This window comes from Plecotus auritus (genome assembly GCF_963455305.1).
Source record: "Plecotus auritus genome assembly, chromosome: 10".
Taxonomy (NCBI): Eukaryota; Metazoa; Chordata; class Mammalia; order Chiroptera; family Vespertilionidae; genus Plecotus; species Plecotus auritus.
Genome location: NC_137785.1, coordinates 8,154,812 through 8,181,800, shown reverse-complemented (window position 1 = coordinate 8,181,800; position 26,989 = coordinate 8,154,812). Strand labels below are relative to the sequence as shown.

At 43.7% G+C, this 26,989-nt stretch overlaps 1 protein-coding gene across 1 annotated transcript in view; it reads right to left on the bottom strand.

The window, feature by feature from the left end:
• The window catches only part of LOC308235141 (zinc finger protein 773-like), a 33,033-nt gene extending 6,340 nt beyond the window's left edge, over positions 1–26,693 (bottom strand). The window contains exons 1-2 of the mRNA XM_080643835.1: positions 26,398–26,693; positions 25,233–25,359 (exon numbers count right to left, since the gene is read on the bottom strand). Of these exons, the coding sequence (XP_080499961.1) occupies positions 25,233–25,359; positions 26,398–26,430 (160 nt within the window). The 5' untranslated portion in view covers positions 26,431–26,693. The remainder of the gene's footprint in view (positions 1–25,232; positions 25,360–26,397) is intronic.
• Between the last annotated feature and the right edge of the window lie 296 nt (positions 26,694–26,989).

Sequence of the window (26,989 nt, the reverse complement as noted above, 5' to 3'; positions counted from 1 at the left end):
CCTATATGAACTGTCTGATGATAATGAAGTGCAGTGCTCCATGTAAAAGATTTCCCACATTCACTGCATTTTAAGGCTTTTCTCCTGTATGAACTGTCTGATGATAACGAAGTGCATTGCTCCTTGTAAAAGATTTCCCACATTCACTGCATTTATGAGGCTTTTCTCCAGTGTGAATTCTCTGATGACGATGAAGGTCATTGCTCCGGATAAAAGATTTCCCACATTCACTGCATTTATAAGGTTTTTCTCCAGTGTGAACTCTCTGATGATAGTGGAGACCACTGATACTTGTAAAAGATTTTCCACATTCACTGCATTTATAACACTTTTCTCCTGTATGAAGTCTCTGATGATTATGAAGGCCGGCGCTCTTGGTAAAAGATTTGCCACATTCATTGCATTTGTAAGGTTTTTCTCCAGTGTGAACTCTGTGATAACTATGAAAGTGGGTGCTAGTGGTAAAACATTTCTCACATTCACTGTAGTGATAAGGCATTTCTCCAGTCTGAACACTCTGATGACGACAAAGTTCAGTGCTACTGTTGTAAGCTTTCCCACACTCACTGCATTTATAAGGCTTTTCTCCAGGGTGAACCCTCTGATGACAATGACGAATATTGTTATTGGTAAAAGTTTTCCCACACTCATTGTACTCATAATGCCTTTCTCCAGTGTGCAAAGGTTGGTGATTACCTAGGCTGTTACTACTGCAAAAAGCTTTCCCATATTCACGGCACTGATAAGGCCTTTCTCCAGTGTGACCTCGCTGCTGATAATGAAAGCTAGATAATTTGGTAAAATATTTTCCACATTCAGAACTGACAAAACACTGACTTCCAACATGGACACCCTTTTCCTGAATAAACATGTGGGTGCAACTAATGTCTTCCTTACATTCTTTTTTGCTGACATAATTTTTTCTCCTTTCAAAGGTCATCCCATGTGTTGAAAAAGCATGTGGACTGTCCCCGGTGTGAGTATCCTTTAGGTGGAGATGTCCTGACCCCATAAGGACACCCTGCCCAATCTCCCCGCATGTGAAATGATTCCGGGGCACAGTGAAATTGAAGCTGTTTGCAAGTGAGATCCTGTCCACACCTCTAATGAAAGACTTCTCTCTCACATGCTGCTGGTGAACTTTTACTCTGAAGTAAAACCATTTTGCACATGCGCCACACCTCAACATTATCTGTCCATGTTGTGTTTCCTGCAGCTCGGTTAAGTGGAAAATGTTTCCCAAGACCAGCCCACAACTCTCACAGGGGTGGCTCCTCTGGGAAGACAAGGCTGCCTTCGGATTCCTTGCCTGTGACACTCTTACAGAAACACTCTGTTCAGTTGGGGCCTCAACATTCTCTGCTCCACAGCAGCAACCTGAACAAAAGGAAACACTGGTGAGGTATATGTTGATGTTATGGAATCAGAGTAACTTCACCACAAATATTTATCGGTTATGACTAGGCATGATTCCATAGAGAGATTTTCAAGACGAGTGAAGTAGACTCTTTGGAAATTGCTGTTAAAGTATATAACGTGGCCAGTCAACCATGAAAATCTCACCAACGGAAGGACAGAAGCACAGGATGGGATACAAGGAAGAGAGGAAGGCTCTACTCATTGTTCCTGCACAAAGGCTTTATTGAGGACCTTACATGCTGGCCATGTGAGTCTATGTCGAATCATTTGAAGGTGCTCATACCCATAAAAATTAATTGTATAAGAGCACATGTGTTCAACGTCAATATAATAATACTTGTGCACTCCAAGGCAGTGCAGGCATGGACTGTCGTTGGTTTGCAGTAAAGAGAGACCTGTGAAGCTGAGTGGACTGGGAAGCTGAGTAGAAATGATCACTATTAGAACTGAGTAGTAGGCAAAGTATCAACAATAAGCACAAACAAGAATAATTGGGTGAAGAATGGGCAACTGTAACAAAACACTGGATTTCTAGCTATGAATGTAACAAATGCCAGCCGTCAATTCCTCCCCAATGACCCTTCACTAAGGCAAGACCGACTGTGGGTCCACTGTGTCACTCATAAAGTCACGTTTCTTCTGTGATGCACAAATGATTCTTCCCCTTAAATCCCATTTGAGCCATTCCATGGGATAAATGATGCAAATCTTCAAAGAAAAACAGAAAAGATGGATGGTCAACACTATGGTAGACCAACAAAGTACAAATGAGATCACAGATAAACCTATGGAGTGACATCAGCAAATTGGCAGGATCAGAAATATGAGCATCTCCCCCCATCCCAGTGTAAGCAGACAGCTATCCATGAACAAAGCAGCCCACAGGAAATGGGAATAAGAGTACCATGAAGACAAACAGTATTACAGACACAAGTAAAGGAGAACTGTACAGAAAGGATGACTGGACATACTGGGTGAACAAACATACTTGAAGATACCTACAGTCAAAAACAAAGGTCCTCCAGCAGCCACTGTGCTTCTGCTATCATTGGCCATAGTGGCTTCTTCAAAAAATAGTGGAAATTTTTGTGTTTGAAAACCACAGAATGGTTGGCCAGTATGGCTCAGTTGGTTGGAGCATCGTCCTGTGTACCAAAGGGTCGATGATTCAATTCCCAGTCAAGACACATATCAGTATGTGGGTTCCAGTTCCAGTTAGCTTGTGTGCAGAAGGCAGCCGATTGATGTTTTTCCCTCAAGTTATTTCTCTCTCTCTCTCTCTCTCTCTCTCTCTTCTTCTCTCTCTCTCTCCATCTCTTTTCCTCTCTATCTGAAACCCATAATAAATAAAGCATCAGCCCTGACTGGTTTGGCTCAGTGGATAGAGCGTCGTCCTGCGGACTGAGAGGTCCCGGGTTCGATTATGGTCAAGTGCATGTACCTTGGTTGCGGGCATATCCCCAGTGGGGGGTGTGCAGGAGGCAGCTGATCGATGTTTCTCTCTCATCGATGTTTCTGACTCTCCATCCCTCTCCCTTCCTCTCTGTAAAAAATCAATAAAATATATTAAAAATAAATAAAGCATCATAAGAGATGTTGATGTTATGAGATGACATACCCCTCCATTGAGAAATTTGTCAAGATCCTATTTGAGCTTCCGAAATACATAAACAAATTCAGAGCCCTGGCCAGGTATCTCAGCTGTTGAGTGTGTGGTCCCGATGCACCAAGGTTGTGGGTTTGATCCCCCATCAGGGCACATGTAGGGGACAGCCAATAAATGCATAGATGGATAGAACAGCACATCAATATTTCCCTCTCTTTCTCTGTCTACCTTCCTATCTCTAAAATCAATAAATAAAGGTTGACCAGTACAGGTCAGTGATTGAGCATCGTCCCATGACCTAGGAGAACACAATTACATTCCTTGTCAGGGGACATGCAAAGGGTGTGTGCCCACTATCCAGTGGGGGGCATGCAGGAGGCAGCTGATCAATGACTCTCTCTTATTATTCACTAGAGGCCTGGTGCACGAAATTCGTGCAGGGGGGCGGTGTCCCTCAGCCCAGCCTGCACACTCTCCAATCTGGGACCCCTCAAGGGATGTCCGACTGCCCATTTAGGCCCGATCCCAGTGGGACATCCCTCTCACAATCCAGGACTGCTGGCTCCCAACTGCTCGCCTGCCTGCCTTCCTGATTGCCCCTAACCGCTTGTGCCTGCCAGCCTGATCACCCCCTAACCAGTCCCCTGCCAGCCTGATTAATGCTTAACTGCTCTCCTGCCAGCCTGTTTGCCACTAACTGCCCTCCCCTGCAGGCCCGGTCACCCCTAACTGCCCTCCCCTGCAGGCCTGGGTCCTTCCCAACTGCCTTTCCCTGCAGGCCTGGTCACCCCAACTCAACTTCCCTCCTCTGCCAACTTGGTCACCCCTAACTGCCCTCCCCTGCTGGCCTGATCGCCCACAACTGCCCTCCCTTGGAGACCTGGTCCCTCCCAACTGCCCTCCCTTGCAGGCCTGGTCCCTCCCAACTGCCCTCCCCTGCTGGCCATCTTGTGGTGGCCATCTTGTGTCCACATGGGGGCAGGATCTTTGACCACATGGGGGCAGCCATCTTGTGTGTTGGAGTGATGGTCAATCTGCATATTACTCTTTTATTAGATAGGATAGAGGCCTGGTGCATGGATGGGGGCCAGCTGGTTTGCCCTGAAGGCTGTCCCGGATCAGGGTGGGGGTTCCCTTGGGGCGTGGGGCGGCCTGGGCGAGGGGCCTGTGGTGGTTTGCAGGCTGGCCATGCCCCCTGGCGACCCAAGCGGAGGCCCTGGTATCTGGGGTTTATTTATCTTCTACAATTTAAACTTTGTAGCCTGGAGCTGAGCCAAGCCTTCTGCTTGCTCTGTGGCAGCAGCCATTTTTTGGGGATTTATGTATCTTCTATAATTGAAACTTTGTAGCCTTAAGCGGAGGCCTGGGCCGGCCAGGGTGTGCAGAAAGCTTGGCTTCCTCCATCACCGGGGGCAACCCTAGCCTCCTGCTCTTTTCAGCTCCGTGGCTGCCGCCATTTCTGTTTGGGTTTATGTATCTTCTATCATTGAAACTTTGTAGCCTTCAGTGGAGGCCTAGGCCAGCAAGGGCAGGCGGAAAGCTTGGCTTCCTCCATTGCCGGGGAAACCCAAGCCTCCCTCCTGCTCTCTGTGGTGGTTGCCATCTTGGTTGGGCTTATTTGCATATTCGCTCCTGATTGGCTGGTGGGTGTGGCTGGTGGGTGTAGCGGAGTGATGGTTAATTTGCATATTACTCTTTTATTAGATAGGCTGTTTCTATCTCTCTCTCCTTCTCTTCCTCTCTGAAAGCAATAAAAATATATTTTAAAGATAAATAAATAATTTAAAGAATAAGTAACTAGCCCTGGCTCGTGTCGGTTAGTGCTGAGAGTGTCTGCCTGTACACTGGAAGGTCACGGGTTCGATTCCCAGTAAAGGGCAGGTACCTGAATTTCAGGTTCAATCCACCGTTAGTGGGGTCACATGTGAAAGGCAACCAATTGATGTTTCCCTCTCTCTCTAAGAAAAAAATCAATAGAAAAAATATTCTCACTCTTCAGGTGAAGATAAAAGAAGAATAAGGAATGAAATTCAGAAAAGTTACGGGAGAGGAGATCCAAGATGGCGGTGTAGGAAAGGCCTATACTTGCTGCCTCCCACAACCACATCAAAATTACAACTAAAATACAGAACAACCATCAGCCAGAACCACTGGAAAGCTGGCTGAATGCAAGTCATACGACTAGAGAAGTAAAGAAGACAGCACACTGAGACTGGTAGGGGTACAGAGGCATGGAAGGTGCTGGTCCTGTACCCACGTGGGCTGCTTTTTTAATTGAGAGAGAGGTTGTCTCTGCAGAGGTCACCTGGAGGAGCAAGGGGTCCCAGTCCCACACCAGATGCCCAACTAATGGTCCCAGAGCTGGGAATAGAGGTCCCTACTGGCAGTAAAAACTACGGGCTCTAAACACCAGTGAATATTGGGGCTCAGTGACACAGACTGCAGGTGACCCAGCTGCTCCTCTTACAATGCCAGCACCACGAACTGAATTTACAAATTCCTGCTTCCTCTGAGCTACACTGCTGGGTGAGCCTCGAGTGGGGGTGCAGGTTTGGGGGGGGGGAGTGGTACCTTCTGGATTGCAGGGCAGAATGGCAGCCATTTCTGTTTGCTGTCCCCTGGTGATTCCCTGAGACCTCACCCCACCCACTTTACAACCCCACCCAAGCTGTGTGCTGCAGCTTTTGTATATGAATGGCCTGTCCTTGCTCAGGCTAAAATCTGTCAAACAAGTTGCAGTGGGGTCAGGAAGTTCCAAAACTATCAATAAAAAGGCCCAAGATCTGGCATCAGCACTAGCCTTCCTTGCTTCACAGCTGGTGGGGCACTTCCAAACCCAAGACAAAGAGGAGATTCTGCAGATCTCTCTGTAGATCCTGCTGGGTGGTTCCAGGCAGGGGCTGACTGTACACCTCCCTGGAGACCCAAGAGCCAGGGTACCCAGTGGTCAGTGTCATACCATACCAGCTTACAACTCTTTCATCCATAAGCAACATACTCAAGGGGCAGACTCACTGAGCACCAATGTCCCACTGAAGCAAGTCCTGCTCCAGAGGGGTGTCTCCTGCACAGCAGCTCTCCCACTGTAGTCACAGTGGTCCCCATAGATGGTATCATCCTCAAAAAAATTTTGGCAAATCGGATCCAGCATTACATTAGAACGGTCATACACCATGACCAAGTGGGATTTATTTTGGGGATGCAAAGATGGTACAATATCCACAAATCAATAAACAGGACACATCACAGAAACAAAGTGAAACACAAAAATCACATAATCGTATCAACTGATGCAGAAGGAGCATTTGACAAAATCCAACACCCTTTCTTGATAAAAACTCTCAGCAAAGTGGGAGTACAGGAATCATACCTCAACATGAATAAAGCCTTATATGACAAACCTACAGCCAACATCATACTCAGTGGGCAAAAACTAAACCCATTTCCCCTAAGAACAGGAACAAGACAGGAATGCCCACTTTCAACACTCCTGTTCGACATAGTATTGGAAGTGCCAGCCATTGCGATCAGACAAGAAGAAGAAATGAAAGGCATCCAAATTGGAAAAGAAGTAAAACTGTCATTATTCACAGATGACATGATGTTGTTCATAGAAAACCCGAAAGACTCCATCAAAAAACTACTAGGTTTAATGAATTCAGCAACGTAGCAGGATAAAAAATTAACACCAAGAAATCCATGGCTGTTTTATACACCAATAAGGAACTTACAGAAAGAGAAACAAACAAACAACAAAAAAACAATCCCATTGACCAGTGGAACAAAAAATAATTAGGATACCTAGGAATAAACTTAACTACAGAGGTAAGAGAGCTGTACATGGAAAACTATAGGACATAGAAAAAAGAGATAGAGGAAGACATAAACAAATGGAAGAATATACTGTGTTCATGGATTGGTAGAATCAACATCATTAAAATATCCATACTACCTAAAGCAATCTATATATTTAACGCAATCACCATTAAAATACCAACGGCATATTTCACAGACCTCGAATGAACTCTCCAAAAATTCATCTGGAATAAAAAAAGACCCCGAATAGCCACAGCAATCCGGAGAAAGAAGAACAAAGTTGAAGGGATCACAATACCATATATCAAGCTATATTACAAAGACACTGTTCTCAAAACTGCCTGGTACTGGCACAACAGCAGACATATAGACCAATGGAACAGAACAGAGAACCCAGAAATCTACCCAAGCCATTATGCTCAATTAATATTTGACAAAGCATGCAAGAGCATACAATAGAGTCAAGATAGTCTCTTCAATAAATGGTGCTGGGAAGATTGGACAGATACATGCAAAAAAATAAAACTAGAGCCCTAGCTGGTTTGGCTCAATGGATAGAGCTTCGGCCTGCGGACTGAAAGGTCCCAGGTTCGATTCAGGTAAAGGGCATATGCCCAGGCTGTGGGCTCGATCCCCAGTAGGGAGTGTGCAGGAAGCAGCCAATCAGTGATTCTCTCTCATCATTGATGTTTCTATCTCTCTCTCACTCTCCCTTCACCTATGAAATCAATAAAAATAAAAAAATAAACCAGACCACTAACTTACACCATACACAAAAATAAACTCAAAATGGATAAAGGACTTAAATGTAAGATGGCAAATCATAAAAATCTTACAAGAATCTACAAGCAAAAAAATATCAGACATATATTGTAGCAATATCTTTACAGATACAGCTCCTAGGGCAATAAAAACTAAAGAGAAAATAAACAAATGGGGCTACGTCAAAATAAAAAGCTTCTGCACAGCAAAAGGAACCATCAACAAAACAACAAGAAAGCCCACTGCATGGGAGAACGTATTTGCCAATGTTATATCTGATAAGGGCCTAATCTTCAAAATTTACAGGGAACTCATACATCTTAACAACATGAGATAAACTATGCAATCAAAAAATGGGCAAAGGACTTACATAGACACTTTTCTTTTCTTTTTTTAAACATATTTTATTGATTTTTTTTTACAGAGAGGAAGGGAGAGGGATAGAGAGTTAGAAACATCGATGAGAGAGAAGCATCGATCAGCTGCCTCCTGCACGCTCCCTACTGGGGATGTGCCTGCAACCAAGGTACATGCCCTTGACCGGAATCAAACCTGGGACCCTTGAGTCCGCAGGCCGACGCTCTATCCACTGAGCCAAACCGGTTAGGGCCATAGACACTTTTCAAAAGTGGACATACCGAAGGCCAGGAGACATATGAAAACATGCTCAAAGTCACTAATCATCTAAGAGTTTCATATCAAAACGACACTGAGGTACCATCTCACACCTGTCAGAATGGCTATCATCAACAAATTGACAAACGACAAGTGCTGGCGAGGATGTGAAGAAAAAGGAACCCCCTTGCACAGCTGGTGGGAATGCAGACTCATGCAGCCACTGTGGAAAACAGTATGGAGTTTCCTCAAAAAATTAAAACTGGAACTCCCATTTGTCCCAGTATTCTCATTTCTGGGAATATATCCTAAGAAATCAGAAACACTAATCAGAAAGGACATATGCACCCCCATGTTCGTAGCAGTGCAATTTACAATAACTAAGATTTGGAAACAACCTAAATGCCCACCAGCAGATGAGTGGATTAAAAAAAACTGTGGTATATCTACACAATGGAATACTACGCTGCTGTAAAAAAGAAAGAACTCTTACCATTTGCAACAGCATGGAAAGCATTATCCTAAGCAAAATAAACCAGAGAAAGATAAATATCACATGATCTCACTCAGTTCTGGAATATAATGAACAACATAAATCGGTGAACAAAAATAGATGCAGAGACAGAGAAGCATCGCACAGTCCGTCAATCTTTTGGGGGCTCAATACCCAGCCAGGTCAGGGCATGTGTGGGAGGCCACCAAATCATTTGTCTCTCACACACAGATGTTTCTCCCTCTCTCTCTGTGTCTCTCTACCTCCCTTTCACCCTGTAAAAATCAATGGAAAAATCAGTGAGGTTGAGGGTTAACAAAAAATAAATTAAAAAAGAAAATTTATTATGTAAACTTATTTTCCAGATACATGTCATATTCTTGGGAAAAATATACAATATCCCAGAAAATACAAAAAACGTCATGTAAAGTATGTAGGGGGGGCCAGAACAAAAACCCAAGAGCGTGATGGGATAAATTCTGGCGAACAACAAAACATGGTTTCAAATCATCTATTTGCTTTAGACGTGTCCAATGTATCACTTTCCTGTGTCATCTGGACCGGTCTGGAGGATCAGATGTTTCAACAAAGATAAAGACAGCAAATGCACATCTGTGATAAAATTCACCTTAATTTCCAAGAAAAAAAATACAATAAAAAAAGCAAGGGAGGAAGAGAGACAAAAAGAAAAAGTAAATTGACACACTGAAGGGTTTGTGTAAGTAGCAGAGGATCTGTAAAGAATTAGTTGAGGAAATAAAAACAGTGAGAAGGGATGTAAAGAATGGAATAGAAAGATATGGGAGCAGGAACACTTAGGAGTAATTGTAAAAGTTGTAAGAATGTTTGTGAAAGTGATAAAAGGGTGATGAAGAGAAATCTTAAAAGAAAATTATAAGTATACTGAATAATAAATTTTATAGGGCACCTGAATTAATCTAAAAAGTAGTCATATTATTTTAAATCTTAGAACACATATACTTATGTGAATAAAGGGCTAAGTTTACATATATGAAGAGAGGATTAAGTTTTCATTAAAGTTTTCTTTTCAAGGCCTGTGCCAAGGAATTAAGGCGGTGACACAGCTGTGAATCCAGCAAGCAGAACCGATAAGCAGTGTCAGACCAAGACAAAATGTCATCTCATCCACATTGATTCATCGCCCGATGACTAATTACAATAGCTGATGTTTACAGACATTGAGGCCTGCATGTACCTATATTTCTCACCCTAGCCCCTTCCGCTTTATAATCCTGTCCCCTACAGTTTCCTAAAAGGCAGGATTTAATGCTGGTATGCACCCTATCTTCTTAATGGGATTAACCATTGGTGGCATTTTAATTCTTTTTGTTTTTCTTATAGTCTACAAAAACGAACTTAAGAAGTGAACATCCTTCCAGGACCCTGACATTCCAAAGCAGAAAGTTTGCCACCTCCCTGTGTCTTCTACACCCAGCAAAACAAAATAGGGGGAGGTAGGGGGAAGCAAGTCTGTGTACAGGGAAGCACCTGGCTGTTCACTAGAATCTTTATGCTTAGTCTTTAGATGTCTTTGCTTAAAGCAGTGGTCGGCAAACTCATTAGCAACAGAGCCAAATATCAACAATACAATGATTGAAATTTCTTTTGAGAGCCAAATTTTTCAAACTTAAACTATATAGGTAGGCACATAGTTATTAACTTTAAGCTGGCCTTTGCTAAAAACTCAAGGGGCCAAAGAGCCGCGTGTGGCTCGTGAGCCGCAGTTTGCCTACCACTGGCTTAAAGGACACTGCAGACACATGTGTGTTCCCAAGGATGCTTACTCTACTGGTAGTCTCTAATAGTTAATTTTAATTCAAGCTGTTGTTACAATAAAAGCCTAAGGAGGCAGGCAAACGGGGCTGTTTGGTTCTAATATCCAGGCAGTCCCTTAGCCCAATCTTTCACAAAAACGTGTCAGAGTAATCATTCATCCATCACAGAGAGTCTGCTGTTCAGCCCTGGCATTGTTTAAGTAAATGTGTACAATCTTCCTCATTTCTGTAATGGAGGATGTTCCCAACAGTTCAATATCAGTTTAGACTTCCCGGGTTTTTGTGAGAATTAACGGGACTTAGCTAGGACTGTAAGGATCAATAAAAGTTACAAACTTGGTACTTGCCTGGGCCACGGTTCCAGAGATCACTTTTTGAGCATTTTCTCTTTTATCAGCGTCATGTCACATTTAGCCAACTGAGATGCAGGGAGCTGTAGTGAGTCTCCTGGAGACTCCAGGTGGGAGGCCCAACACTGAGACCTTAGTGCCCACAGTACTGCCTCCCTGGAGGTGGGTCAGCGGGTTCAGAAAGGCCCCAGTTCTTTCTCAAAAGCCCTTAAACACAAAGGTGCGTGTTGGCACTGGGGAAGTGAAGGGTTCCTGTCCTGAGGATGTTTCTTAAGGTTGACTTTCTGAAGGTGGTGGAGAATGTTCGTAGTGCGGGTTAAAATTTAAGCGTTCACTGTATTGTGCATAGCATTTAAAAACTAAATCATTTCCAGCTGGTGTTGCTCAGTGGTTAAGCATCAGCACATGTAGGAAGAGGTCCCCCATTCGATTTCTCATCAGGACACATGCCTGGGTTGCGGGGTCCATTCCCAACAGCAGCGTGCGGGAGGTAGCCCATTAATGATTCTCTCTCATTACTGATGATTCTCTCTCTCTCTCTCCCCCTTCCTCTCTGAAATCAATCAAAAACATTTTTAAAATATCTAAAAATATATATTTATAAAAGGTAAAAATTATTAAAACACATTATACTAATACAAAAATTTATTTCCTAAATCAAAAAGGAACAAAATGAGTGAAATTCTACACATCCATATTTGTTATTCCATTGTCTTTTTGTTCAAGAAAATTGCCAAAACTCATAAAACATTAGGCAGAACATATGACCAGAGGTTTTAAGAAAGATACAGACACAGCAAATATACATCAGAGAAAAGACTCACCATAAATTTCTAGAAAAAGCACAATCAAACTGAGGGAGCATGACGAACTTACAAAATAAAATGTTTAAATAAAGAATGATTGACCAAACAAAATATCCTCTAGGATGTGAAGAATGTGAATCCCTCACACACTGCTGGAAAAATGCAAAAAAGTACAATCAGTTAAGGTTTATTTTATTTAGTTTTTTAAAACAATCTTTATTACTCATTAGCATACCATAGAGCAGGCGTCCTCAAACTACGGCCCCCGGGCCCGCCGAGGACATTTATCCGGCCCACCAGGTGCCGCTGCCTGTCCTGCTCAGCAGCCGACTCATCCCGGTCCCGCAGCGCGCATAGGAATTTGTTCATAGTTGTTTTTTTTAAACTATAGTCCGGACCTCCAACCTTCTGAGGGACAGTGAACTGGCCCCGTTTAAAAAGTTTGAGGACCCCTACAGAGGTTGGCAATTGGTTGAGTCACTCCCTTCTTAGTGAGACATGCTCCTAGACCAGGGGTGGGCAAACTTTTTGACTCGAGGGCCACAATGGGTTCTTAAACTGGACCGGAGGGCCGGAACAAAAGCATGGATGGAGTGTTTGTGTGAACTAATATAAATTCAAAGTAAAGGAGCGGAGGGGAGAGCAAGAGAACCCTCCGCTCTTTCGGCTCCACAGGCCTGATAGAACAGCCGAATGGGCCGGATCCGGCCTTCAGGCTGTAGTTTGCCCACGGCTGTCCTAGACACTGATGCTATTTGTTTTTAAAATTAATTCCTTATTGATTTCAGAGAGGAAGGGAGAGGGAGAGTGAATCATTGATTGCACCTACTGCACACCCACTACTGGGGATTCAGCCACCAACTCAGACATGTGCCCTTGGCCGAAATTGAATCTGGGACCGTTTAGTTCGCACACTAATGCTCAATCCACTGATCCAAACCGGATAGGGAAAGGTTCATTTTTTATTTTTAAAGAATAGTTTATTGCCCTAACTGGTTTGGATCAGTGCAGAGCGTCGGCCTGCGGACTGAAAGGTCCCAGGTTCGATTGCAGTCAAGGGCATGTACCTTGGTTGTGGGCACATCCCCAATAGGAGGTGTGCAGGAGGCATCTGATCGATGTTTTTCTCTCATGGGTCTTTCTAACTCTCTATCCCTCTCTCAAGCCCTCTGTAAAAAAATCAATAAAATATATATATATATATATATTTTTTTTTAAAAAGAATAGCTTATTCATTTTTATAGAGAAGTGAGAGGGAGAGAAACATTGCTGGAAGAGTGCCATATCGGCCAGCTGCCTCCTGCACACCCACTTCTGTGGATCTAGCCCACAAGCCAGGCACATATCCCCACCAGCAATCAAATCCCCAACTCTGTGCTACACGAGATGATGGCCAAGCACTGAGCCACACCGGCCCTGGTGGTATATTCCATTTAGATCACAATTTTCTAATCTCAGTAAATTTAAACATTCATCTACCCAAAAACTCAGATTATGCATTGAATTTTTGACAAAGGTAAATAACACTTATATACATACAAGTAATGATACCGAAGTGTTTGTACCCGCTTTGTTCAAAATAACCAAATATTTATTAAAATGGACAAATGGATGGTGACATATCAATGATAAGAATATCTATCAGAAAAAAATATGAGTTACTAGTGTAACTTTAATAAATCTCCAAGTATTTATGAAACATAAAGCAGAAAAAAACACTTAGAAAAATAAAGTTCTCTATGAAAATGGAATATAAATCCATGGTTACTAGGAAAGCTGTGAAGATCAGGGACAAATTAAAAGAGGTCATGAACCAATTATACAGAGACAGATATGGTCAGCATTACAGCATTATGAATCTGTACTGATGGTTTCAGTTTCATGCACATGTCAAGATTTATGAAACACTATAGTTAACACATGTAATTTACTCATTATAGCTGTTAACAATGGTCCAAGATAAAACAAATGTATGTTCACCTCTTCTGGAAGAACAGGTTTGACAACTCTATATTCAATCCCCATACTTATGCCCCCTGGGTGAGAGTCTCATCTCAGTGAGAGAAAATGTAACAAACAATGAAGAACTTTCACCCTAACCCACAAAAGCCATAAACCTGCCTTTGTCTCCATCTTTGTTTGGCTGCCTCCGCACCAATGGCTCTGATGGCAACTTCTGAGAAGCTACAGGAACCACAAAACATCCTGATTATAATCAATGACAGTGACTGCTCCACAGCAGATAAACATCCCTGGAGTCCCTCAGATCTGTGTACACAAAGCTCCCGTAGTCTTTGATTCAAAATAAACCCGGGATGCACATTTAGATGAGGACCAGTCTGTAGTGAAAGGGTTTCTCCTCACTGCTATGGTCCTCAAACCAGTGACCATCACCCGAGAAATTGCAGGCCTTAGTGCACATGGCCCTCTGTAAGAGCTGGGCAAGAGATTCCCTTCACATGTATTGGCATCCCTTGCAAACAAGAAAAAAATTCATGCTCCCAGACATACTTGAGGTTGTCACAGCTACCCATACTTCGGAGTGATCTCTGTGCCTCAAAGCATCCATCTTCACATGAGAACTAGAGTGTCCACAGTGTTTCCTAGTAAAATATGGGCAGCAATGTAAATTTGCCAAAAACCGATGAGCTAATTTCTGCACCATACTGCACCCCCAAGGGCAAAAATAAGTTTGAGACCCCATAAAAGATTTTAACCTCATGATGCTTGGAAAGCCTAGATCTCCTTATAAACTAACCTATACAGTAAATAGGACACCCAAGATTAAAGAAGTCTTAGGAAAAAGCCTTCATTTTACAAATCAAAGAGACATGACACTGGCACTTCTCCCATTGAAGACTTAGGCACTCAATAAATTAATCACTGGCTTGTAGGGCAATCTTGTCCCTGAAAATGGCAGTCCCTCAGCAACATTATGTTTCCTGCCACCAACAGTAATGAGTCCTATGTGACATTGCATGACAGGGAAACAAGGAAGAACTAGGGGCCCCGGTATTCCTAATTATCTTCAAAAAATTAGAAAACAGAAGTAGCTTCCCTGGTCACACGAGGATGATGATTGATGCCATCTGTAGGGGCCTTATAGGTGGTTCAGGTGAAATACCTTCAGCAACAGAAATATGCAGTGACATAGACCTGGTAGGACATCTCTGTATGTTAGAAGGTGCAACATAATTACATAGTGTTCCAACATAAAAACACACAAACACAACAGCAAAAACACTTATGGGAACTTTACATAATATAGGTGATTGAATGTATGAGATACAATTCAGAAAAATGAGAAGTCACAAATTTTATTGTACTATTGTTAAGTCCGAACTAAGAAACTACATTTCCTACACATCTAAGAAATTTCTCATATTTGGACTCTCATGCGGACAGCATATTTAGAAATTTGGCCTGGTGATACCTCACATTAATTGCACTCATAATGGCTTTTTCCAGTGTGAACTCCCTTATGATATTGAAAAGCACTGCTACTTTTAAAAGATTTTCCACATTCACTGCATTGATAAGGCTTTTCTCCAGTGTGAACTCTCTGATGATATTGGAGACCACTGCTACCTGCAAAAGATTTCCCACATTCACTGCAATTATAAGGCTTTTCTCCTGTATGAAGTCTGTGATGATAACGAAGGTCAATGCTCCGGATAAAAGATTTCCCACATTCACTGCATTTATAAGGCTTTTCTGCCATATGAACTCTCTGATGTTGATGAAGGATGCTCTTATAGGTAAAAGATTTTCCACATTCACTGCATTGATAAGGCTTTTCTCCTGTATGAACTCTCTGATGAAAATGAAGGCCACTTCTCTGGGTAAAAGATTTCCCACATTCACTGCATTTATAAGGCTTTTCTCCTGTATGAACTCTCTGATGTTGATGAAGAATGCTCTTATAGGTAAAAGATTTTCCACATTCACTGCATTGATAAGGCTTTTCTCCAGTGTGAACTCTCTGATGATATTGGAGACCACTGCTTCCTGTAAAAGATTTCCCACATTCACTGCAATTATAAGGCTTTTCTCCTGTATGAAGTCTGTGATGATAACGAAGGTCAATGCTCCGGATAAAAGATTTCCCACATTCACCGCATTTATAAGGCTTTTCTCCCTTATGAACACTCTGATGTTGATGAAGGATGCTCTTATAGGTAAAAGATTTTCCACATTCACTGCACTGAAAAGGCTTTTCTCCAGTGTGAACTCTCTGATGATATCGGATACTTTTGCTACTTTTAAAAGATTTCCCACATTCACTGCATTTATAAGGCTTTTCTGCAGTGTGAATTCTCTGATGACGATGAAGGTCACTGCTAGTGGTAAAAGATTTCCCACATTCACTGCATTGATAAGGCTTTTCTCCCGTATGAACTCTCTGATGTTGATGAAGGTCACTCTTAGCGGTGAAAGATTTTCCACATTCACTGCATTGATAAGGCTTTTTTCCAGTGTGAACTCTCTGATGATAACGAAGGCCATTGCTCTGGGTAAATGATTTTCCACATTCACTGCATTTATATGGCTTCTCTCCAGTGTGAACTCTCTGATGTTGCTGAAGGATGCTCTTATAGGTAAAAGATTTTCCACATTCACTGCATTGATAAGGTTTTTCGCCCGTATGAACTCTCTGATGAAGATGAAGGTTGGTCTTAGCAGTAAAATATTTTCCACATTCACTGCATTGATAAGGCTTTTCTCCCTTGTGAACTCTCTGATGATATTGGAGACCATTACTACTTGTAAAGTATTTTCCACATTCACTGCATTGATAAGGCTTTTGTCCATTGTGAACTCTCTGATGATATCGGAGACTACTGCTACGTGAAAAAGATTTCCCACAGTCACTGCATTTATAAAGCTTTTCTCCTGTGTGAAATCTCTGATGACAATGAAGATCACCGATCCTGGTAATATATTTCCCACATTCACTGCAGTGATAAGGCAGTGAATGATTCACTCCAGTGTGCACTGCCTGATGATGACAAAGTTCAGAGCTACTGGTGTAAGCTTTCCCACACTCACTGCATTGATAAGGTTTTTCTCCAATGTGACCTTGCTGTTGATAATTAAAGGTAGATAATTTGGTAAAATATTTTCCACATTCAGAGCACACAAAACACCGACTTCCAAGATGGACACCTATCTCCTGAATAAACGTGTGGGTGCAACTAATGTCTGTCTTACATTCTTTCCCAGTAAGGAAACCCTGCCCAACCTCCCCGCATGTGAAACGATTCTGGGACACATTGAAATTGCAGCTGTTTGCAAGTGAGTTCCTTTCCACACCTCTAATGAAAGTCTTCTCTCTCACATGCTGCTGTTCAAATTTTGCACTGAAAGAAAATAGTTTTCCACATGCCCCACATCTCAACAGTATCTGTCCGTGTTGTGTTCCCTGCCCCTCCATCACGGGGAAAATGTTTCCCAAGACCAGCTCACAACTCTCACAGGGGTGGCTCTTCTGGGAAGACAAGGCTACCTTGGGATTCCTTGCCTCTGACACTCTTACAGAAACCTTCTGTTCAGTCGGGGCTTCCACATTCTCTTGTCCACAGCAACATCCTGAACAATAGGAAACGTAGGTGAAGTGCATGTTGACCTGATAAAAACAGAATATGTTCACTACAAATGTTTATCTTTCATGACTGGACATGATTCCAATGATTTTCAAGACCAGTAAGTCAGACTCTCAGGAAATGGCTGTTATATATACCATGGCCCAAAGGTCACTGGATGATGAAAATCTCACCAAGGGAGGACAGAAGCATAGGCTGGGACAAAAAGAAGAGAGGCAGGGTCTACTCGTTATTACTCCACAAAGGGCTTCCTTTAGGACCTTTCATGCTGGCGATGTGAGTCTGTGTAGAATATTTGCAATGTGTTCAAACCCATAAACCAGTGGTTCTCAACCTTTCTAATGCTGCAACCCTTTAATACAGTTCCTCATGTTGTCGTGACCCCCAACCATAAAATTATTTTCGTTGCTAGTTCGTAACTGTAATTTTGCTACTGTTAATGAATCATAACGTAAATATCTCTGTTTTCAAGATGGTCTTAGGCGACCATGCCAGTGGTTCTCAACCCATGGCTCGCAACCCACAGGTTGAGAACCGCTGCTGCAGAGCCTAAGACCATCGGGAAAAAAAGATATTTACATTATGATTCATTAACAGTAGCAAAATTACAGTTACGAACTAGCAACGAAAATAATCTTATGGTTGGGGGTCACGACAACATGAGGAACTGTATTAAAGGTTCGCAGCATTACAAAGGTTGAGAAGCACTGCCATAAACTAACAATCATATTAGAGCACGTGACGTTCAGCATCAATATAACACGTGTGCAGTCTAAGGTTCTGCAGGCATGGAACAACATTGGAGTGCAGTAAAGCGAGATGTGTGAAAGAGGTAGAGGTGCAAAGTTTAAACAAGTTATTGTTATCCATGGGTTGGGAATCCTAGTACAATGATCACTATTAAAACTGAGTTGTACACAAAGTGTCAACATTAAGCAAGAAGTAGAATTGGGTGAGGAGTGGGCAATGGTAACAAAATGTTTTTGAAAAAAATGGGTTCCTAGTTATGAATGAAACAAAGCCCAGGCGTGAAAACCACCCGCACAGCCCTTCACCAAGGCAAGTCTGCCTCTGGGTCTACCCCGTCATTGATGAAGTCATGTGTCTTCTCTGATGCAGAAATGATTCTGCCTCTTAAATCCCAGTTGAGCCACTGCATGGGATAAATGATGCCAATCTGAAAAAGATGGATGGTCAGCACTGTGGTAGAACAACAAAGCACAAATTAGATCACAGACAAAAGACCCATGAGAGTGATATCAGCAAGATAGCAGAATCAGAGATATGAGAATCTTTCCCCATCCCAGAGTAAGTAGACGGCTATCCATGAAAAAAACATCCCACAGGAAATGGGAATAAGAGTACCATGAAGACAAACAGTAATACAGAATACCAAAAAAGGACAACTGCGTAGAAAGGATGACAGGAAACTGGGTGAGCAAACACATTTGAAGATACCTGAGGTCAAAAACAAGGGTTAATAATAACTAACAAACTAAATAAATAAATAAAGCGCCCTAACCTATTTGGCTCCATGGATAGAGCCGTGGGACTGCAGACTCCAGGGTCCCAGGTTTGATTCTAGTCAAGGGTAATTAACTTGGTTGCAGGCACATCCCCAGCAGGGGTTGTGCAGGAGGCAGCTGATTGAGTCCAAGGTACGATTCTGGTCAAGGGCACATAACCGGGTTGTGGGCTCGGTCCCTGCTGGGAGGCATGCAGGAAGCAGCCAATCAAGGATTCTCTCTCATCATTGATGTTTCTATCTATCTGTCCCTCTCCCTTACTCTCTGAAATCAATAAAAATGTATTTTAAATAAAAATAAAAATAAAAATAAAGGGTCAGCGTTACCACTATCAGCCACTGAGCTTCTGTTCTCATTGATCCTAGTGGCCTGTTCTCCAAAACACCGAAGATTTTTGTTTTTAAAAACCACAAAATGCCCTGGCCAGTATGGCTCAGTTAGTTGGAGCATCAACCTGTGTATCAAAGGGTAAAGGGTTCAATTCCCAGTTAGGGCACATATCAGAATGTGGGTTCCATATCCGGTTTGCAAGTGTGTAGATGGCAGTCGATGGATGTTTTTTTTTTGTTTGTTTGTTTGTTTTTTTTAAATATATTTTATTGATTTTTTACAGAGAGGGAGATGGATAGAGAGTTAGAAACATCTATGAGAGAGAAACATCGATCAGCTGCCTCCTGCACACCCCCTACTGGGTATGTGCCTGCAGCCAAGGTACATGCCCTTGACCGGAATCGAACCTGGGACCCTTGAGTCCGCAGGCCCACGCTCTATCCACTGAGCCAAACCGGTTAGGGCTCGATGGATGTTTCTCCCTCATCTCTCCCCCCACCCCCGCATTTCCCTTCCTCTCTATGTAAAAGGAATAATAAATAAATACATAAGAATTTCAGGGTAGCCCTAACTGGTTTGGCTCAGTGGATAGAGCGTCGGCCTGCGGACTGAAGGGTCCCAGGTTCGATTCCGGTCAAGGGCATGTACCTTGGTTGCGGGCACATCCCCGGTGGGGAGTGTGCAGGAGGCAGCTGATTGATGTTTCTCTCTCATCGATGTTTCTGACTATCTCTCCCTCTCCCTTCCTCTCTGTAAAAAATCAATAAAATATATTTAAAAAAAAAAAAAAAAGAATTTCAGGGTAGCCAAAAATAAATGAGATCTCAAAAAAGTCTAGAGGCAAAGTAAATACCAAGACAACCTACCAAAGCTTATGTATAACATTCAGAAAATGTAATTCTAGGGGGAAATTTTATAGACATAAATGCCTCCATTGTCACAAAAGATCTCAAAGACCCAACATGGCACCTCAGGAAACTGGAAACACAACAGGAAAGTAAACCCAAAGGTTTCAAAGGAAAGAAACCATAAATATTAGAACAAACATGAATAAAAGGGAGACAAGACAAAAGAAAGGAATACCTAAAAGGTATATTTAAGAAAAAGATATAAAAATGTGCAAGCCTTTAGCTACTCTAAAGCAAAAACAAACAAACAAACAAAAACCAAGCCTCAAATAAGTAAAAAAAGAAATGAAAGATAAGACATGACACCTGTCACTAGGAACCACAATGCATCATAAGAGATGGTGATGTTACCAGATGACAGGACCCTCCATAGAGAAATTTGTCAAGATTCTACTATGAGCTCCTGAAATTAATAAACAAATACAGAGCCCTGTCCAGGTGGCTCAATTATTGAGCGTGTGGTCCCGATGCACCAAGGTTGTGGGTTTGATCCCCCATCAGGGCACATGTAGGGGACAACCAATGAATGCACAGATGGGTAGAACAGCACATCAATGCTTCACTCGCTTTCTTTCTCTGTCTCCCTTCCTGTCTCTATAATCAATAAAGAAATGCTGCCTGGTATGTCTTATTGACTGAGCATTGACTCATGAACTAGGACAGTGGTCGGCAAACTCATTAGTCAACAGAGCCAAATATCAACACTACAACGATTGAAATTTCTTTTGAGAGCCAATTTTTTTTTTTTTTTAAGAGCCAAATTTTTTAATCTTAAACTTCTTCTAACGCCACTTCTTCAAAATAGACTTGCCCATGCCGTGGTATTTTGTGGAAGAGCCACACTCAAGGGGCCAAAGAGCCACATGTGGCACACGAGTCGCAGTTTGCCAACCACGGAACTATGAGGTCACAATTGGATTCTTTGTTAGGACACCCGCACTTGTTGCAAGCTCAATCACCAGTAAGGGTCATGTAGGAGGCAGCTGATGAAGGATTCTTTCTCATCATTGATGTTTTTATCTCTCTCTCCCCTTCCTCTAGGAAATAAAAAATACATATATTTAAATAAATAATTTAAAGAATAAATATCCCTCACCACTGTGCTTCACTGATGAGAATGCTGGCTTGTGCACTGCACGGCTAAGGTTCGATTCCCAATCAAGGGTAGGTACCTGGGTTGCAGGTCTGATCCCCACTCTCAGTAGAAGCACATGTGGGAGGCAGCCAATCCATGTTTCTCTCTCTCTCCCCCACTCTCTCTCTAAAAGAACAATCAATAGAAATCATATCCTCAGTATTTGGGTGAAGGTAACAGAAGAATAAAGAATTAAATTCAGAACAATGAAAGGATACAAAATAAACATACAAACATTAGTTCCATTTCTACACACTAATAATAAATTCTTTGATGGAAAAATGAAGAATGTAATCCAATTTACAAAAACATCCAAAACAATAAAATCCGCAGGAATAAATTCAACCACTATGTGAAACATCTGTACAGTGAGTACTATAAGACAGTGATGAAAGGAATGGAAGAAAACACAAATCAGTTGAAAGACAACCTGTGTTCATGGATCTGAAAATGAAATATGGTGGAGACAGCTATAGTACACAAGGCAAACTACAGATTAAATGCAATCCCAGTAACTCCAATGGCATTATACAAAGAAATGAATAGAAAATCTGGAAATGGAATCAAAAGACCTCCATTAACAAAAGCAATCTTGAGCGAGAACAAAGTTGGTGGCACCAGACTTCCTGACTTCAATTTATTACAAAGAGAAAGCAAGCAGTGTGTTGCTGGAGAAACACAAATACATATATAAACAGAACCGAACAGAAAATATAGAAATAAACACAGGCACAAACTTTTAACCCCGGCACATAATTTTAAGTAATCTTTAACAAAGCTGCAAGTCACAGAAGAGAGGAAAGATAGTTTCTTCAAGAATAGATATTCATGCCCTAGCCGGTTTGGCTCAGTGTATAGAGCGTCGGCCTGCAGACTGAAGGGTCCCAGGTCGATTCTGATCAAGGCATGTACCTTGGTTGCGGGCACATCCCTGGTGGGTGGTGTGCAGGAGGCAGCTGATCAATGTTTCTCTCATTGATGTTTCTGACTCTCTATCCCTCTCTCTTCCTCTCTGTAAAAAATCAATAAAATTTATTAAAAGAAAAAAAAAGAATAGATATTCACATGTAAAACAACAAACCTGGACACCACTAATAAAATGTAACTCAACCTGCAGGACAGAATTAAATGTGAGCGCTAAAACTTAAAACTCCTCAGGACAACCTAGAGTAAAAGTTTTGGTGATTTGTTTTGGACAGGGTTTTCTGAATGTGACACCAACCACCACACAAAATATAAAAAATAAACAGTCCACACTGAAACTAATAAAGAAAAATAGCATCTTCACAGCCAACAGCAATAAAATGAAATGAAAGGGCAATCTAGAGAACAGAAGAAAATACTTGCAAACCATATGAAGGAATACCTTGGAGATATGGTGGATTGGGTTATGATCAGCACAATAAAGTGAATATTGCGATATAGACAGAAATTCACACCAATAGTTGCAGTCCCCTGGCAATAATGAAGGTATGTTAATACTATGCTGCAGATAATAACAATGCAATGACTCTGCCTCAAAAGCAAAGTCTATAAAACTTCATTAACAATATTTACTTGCTAAGCACTAGTAACAAGCATCTGAGCTTGCTAGAAACATGGTGGCACTACACCTGCTGAATGCTGGATTGCCAAAAACATGGACTTTGTAGAAAAGTGGGTGTGGCGGAGTAATATCTGCAAAGCACTATTAAGCACATGCAAAAATATGTTTTCCTGTATGTTGTAAGCAATCCTATCTAATGAAAGAGTAATATGCAAATTGACTGTACCTCCACTACACCCAAAAGCCACAACCACAAGCCAATCAGGAGCAAACATGCAAATAATCCCAACCAAGATGGCTGCAGCCACAGAGAGCAGGAGGGAGGATTGTGTTTCCCTGGCAATGGAGGAGGCCAAGCTTTCCGCCTGCCCTTGCTGGCTCACGCCTCCACTCAATGCCACAAAGTTTAAATAATAGAAGATAAATAAATCCCAACAAAATTTACGGCAGCCATAGAGCTGGAAAGAGCAGGAGGCTTGAGTTGCACCCAGAGATGTAGAAAGCCAAGCTTTCCACCTGCCCTGGCCGGCCCAGGCCTCTGCTTAAGGCTACAAAGTTTCAATTATCCTATCTAATAAAAGAGTAATATGCAAATTAACCATCACTCCTTTAAACCCACAAGCCAATCAGGAGCGAGTATACAAATTAACCCAACCAAGATGGCTGCAGCCATGGAGAGAGCAGGAGGGAGGCTTGTGTTTCCCCGGCAATGGAGGAAGCCAAGCTTTCTGCACACCCTGGCCGGCCCAGGCCTCCAGTCCAGGCTAAAAGTTTCAATTATAGAAGATAAATAAATCCCAGCAAAAATGGGGGCAGCCATGGAGCTGGATAGGGCAGGAGGCTATGGTTGCCCCCGTCGATGGAGGAATCCAAGCTTTCTGCAGACCCTGGCTGGCCCAGGCCTCCAGTCCAGCCTACAAAGTTTCAATTATAGAAGCTAAATAAATCCCAACAGAAATGGCTGCCACAACAGAGTGAGCAGAAGGCTTGGCTCCAGGCTACAAAGTGTCAACTGCAGAAGATAAATAAATCCCAGATACCAAGGCCACTGCTTGGGTCGCCGGGGGGCGTGGCCAGCCTACAAACCACCATAGGCGCCTAGCACAGGCTGCCCCACACCCCAAGGGAACCCCCACCCTGATCTGGGACAACCTTCAGGGTAAACCAGCTGGACCCCACCCATGCACCAGGCCTATATCCTATCTCATAAAAGAGTAATATGCAAATTGACCATCACTCCAACACACAAGATGGCTGACCCCATGTGGTCAAAGATCCTGCCCCCATGTGGACACAAGATGGCCGCCACAAGATGGCCAGCAAGGGAGGGCAGTTGGGAGAGACCAGGCCTGCAAGGGAGGGCAGTTGAGGGCGATCAAGCCTGCAGGGGAGGGCAGTTAGGGGTGACCAGGTCGGCAGAGGAAGGAAGTTGGGGGCCACTGGGCCTGCAGGGAAGGGCAGTTAGGGGGGACCCAGGCCTGCAGGGGAGAGCAGTTGGGGGGGACAAGGCCTGCAGGGGAGGGCAGTTATGGGTGACCAGGCCTGCAGGAGAGGGCAGTTAGGGACAGACTGGCAGAGGCGGGCAGTTAGGGGCAAACAGGCTAGCAGGGGAGCAGTTAGACATCAATCAGGCTGGCAGGGGAGTGGTTAGGGGGTGATCAGGCTGGCAGGCAGAAGCGGTTAGGGGCAATCAGGAAGGCAGGCAGGGGAGCAGTTGGGAGCCAGCAGTCCTGTATTGTGAGAGGGATGTCGGACTGCCCAGTAGGATCAGGCCTAAATGGGCAGTCGGACATCCCTCAAGTGGTCCCAGACTGGAGAGGGTGCAGCCTGGGTTGAGGGACATCCCGCCCCCCGCCCGCACAAATTTCATGCACCGGGCATCTAGTTAATATATAAAATATACAAGGTATTCAAAAGACTAATTAACCAAAAAATATAGTTAACAAACAGGATAAGGATGTAGAGACAATTTTACAAAAATGTATACACATGACCAACAGGAATATAGAAAATGCTTTCCTCACTAATCAAGGTGGAATCCCTTAGGCTTCCTGCAACACTACCAACCACAAGTCCTTCCCTGTGAATGTAGTACAGCGGGGAGAATTGGGACTTCAGGAATAGAAGGGAGCAGCGGAAGCAGACCAACCCTCCCCAGGACAGCAACTACCCAGGACACTGGAAAATCAAGCAGAACCACAGTCTACATGGGAGGACAGAGTACACCCTGGGAAATGGGGCCTGGGAAATGGCAAAGCCAAATCCAGGTGACTGGTGAGAGTGAGGGTCTTGCCCTAACTGGTTTGGCTCAGTGGATAGAGCGTTGGCTTTCGGACTGAAAAGGTCCCAGGTTGGATTCCAGTCAAGGGCATGTACCTTGGTTGTGGGTACATACCCAGTAGGGGGTGTGCAGGAGGCAACTGATTGATGTTTCTCTCTCATCGATGTTTCTAACCCTCTATTCCTCTCTGTAAAAAATCAATAAATATATTTAAAAAAAAAAAAAAAGAGAGGGTCTTACCCAGCGAGGACAGAAGTTCAAAGTTCTCCAGCATCACATTCAGGTACAGCTGTCTCTGACCCTCATCAAGGAGGCTCCATTCCTCCCTGGAGAAGTACAGGGCAATGTCCTCAAAGGTCACACCAACCTGTCAGAATCAAGACCATTGAAATCAGAGCTGTCTCTCTGAGAACCCCCACTCCTACTCCTTACACATCTTCCCCGCTTCAACCTCCTCCAGGGCACGTGGTTAGTGTGGACACCAGGCCCTAATGCCAGTGCAGGCTGCTCTCTCATCACAGTCCCATTACTCACTGGGATTGCCCTCAGCAGAGCAGCTGGGTTGGGTGGGAAGCATTGGGGGAGGGGAGGGGAGAGAGCAATGCCATTTAAGTTCTGGGCGATGCCTGCAGGGCCCCAGCCTTCCCACCAAGCAAACAGCGGCTCTTTGCCCCCTTGAGTTTTTAGCAAAGGCCAGCTTAGGAGTACCCTAATTAAGTTAATAACAATGTACCTACCTATTTAGTTTAAGTTTAAAAAATTTGGCTCTCAAAAGAAATTTCAATCATTGTACTGTTGATATTTGGTTCTGTTGACTAATGGGTTTGCAGACCAAGATCATGCCTCCAAGACAAAGCCAGCGTGGATTTATGCTTCGCCTTTAAGTGCCCACACCAGGTCCCGGGGACCATCAGCTCACATTTTCTCCTGATGTGCACACCACTGGGTAATCTTTAACCCCTTCCCATCTTCAGTCCCAGGTTCACTCCCTCAGCTCTGCCCCCTTCCTGCTCCAATGCCACTGGATCTCGCTGGACTCACCCATGAACTTGGCACATGGCATGTAGAGAGCTTGTCTTCCAGCCGGGTCCAGGACCACCCCAGGCCTCTGATGGACCCCACAGCCGGGAAAGCCCCAATGAGTCTGTGACGTCCTCCCTGCAGCCTCTGATCTGTCCGCCAATCCTCACAGCCCACACCCTCAGGGGAACCTCAGATGCAAGTCACCCCTGTCCTCTCTGCCCTGCACCGGCTGTGTCCTCAGAAGCCACAACACTCCTCTCTCCCCTCCGCCTTCCTCACGGTCCTCCATGCGGACTGAGCTGGCGGATGTGACAGATGCCCCTCCCCAGGCTGTGGTGTCTGTGAAAGGAGGAGGTGAGGGACCCCGGGGACAGGAACTCACCTCAGCGAAGCTCCTCAGCGCGGGCGCCGCCATTGCACTCTGTGGGCTGAGCGGGCCGGGAGCAGCTGCAGTAGAAGCCGCTGCAGGAATGGCGGTCCCTGTCGTGAGTCCCGGCAGTGACTCCGAGCTTCAATCGCACGTGTGAGCTGTGAGCACCACTGGAGGCTCCGTCCATTGGCTGTTTGGCGGGGAACACCACTCTTCTGCCTTCTGGAGGAGACCTTATGATTAGGAACTCCTAACCGCCTGAGACAATAACCTGAAGAGACAAAATCCCGCCACCAGTACTACCGGTCCCGCCCTACAGAAGCGGCCAAACGGAAATGCCTTCTCTGACCCCCCATTGGCTCAGTCTGGTGGCATTCCATGCATGGCCTTCTGGGTAATGTAGTTTTTCCGCTCCAAGGCCAGGGTCCAGTACTTCTCAGCTGACTCCAGGACTGGATTTAGGGTTAAATAGCCCAAGAACACACCAAGTATACTAAGTGCCCTCTAGCGCCTTCAGTGGAGGTGATGTCTGGGGCAAGTGTTTCTCCTGCACCTGCGTGGCTGGTTTTGCATATCTTTCTTCAGGACCTGCTCTTTCTGAATG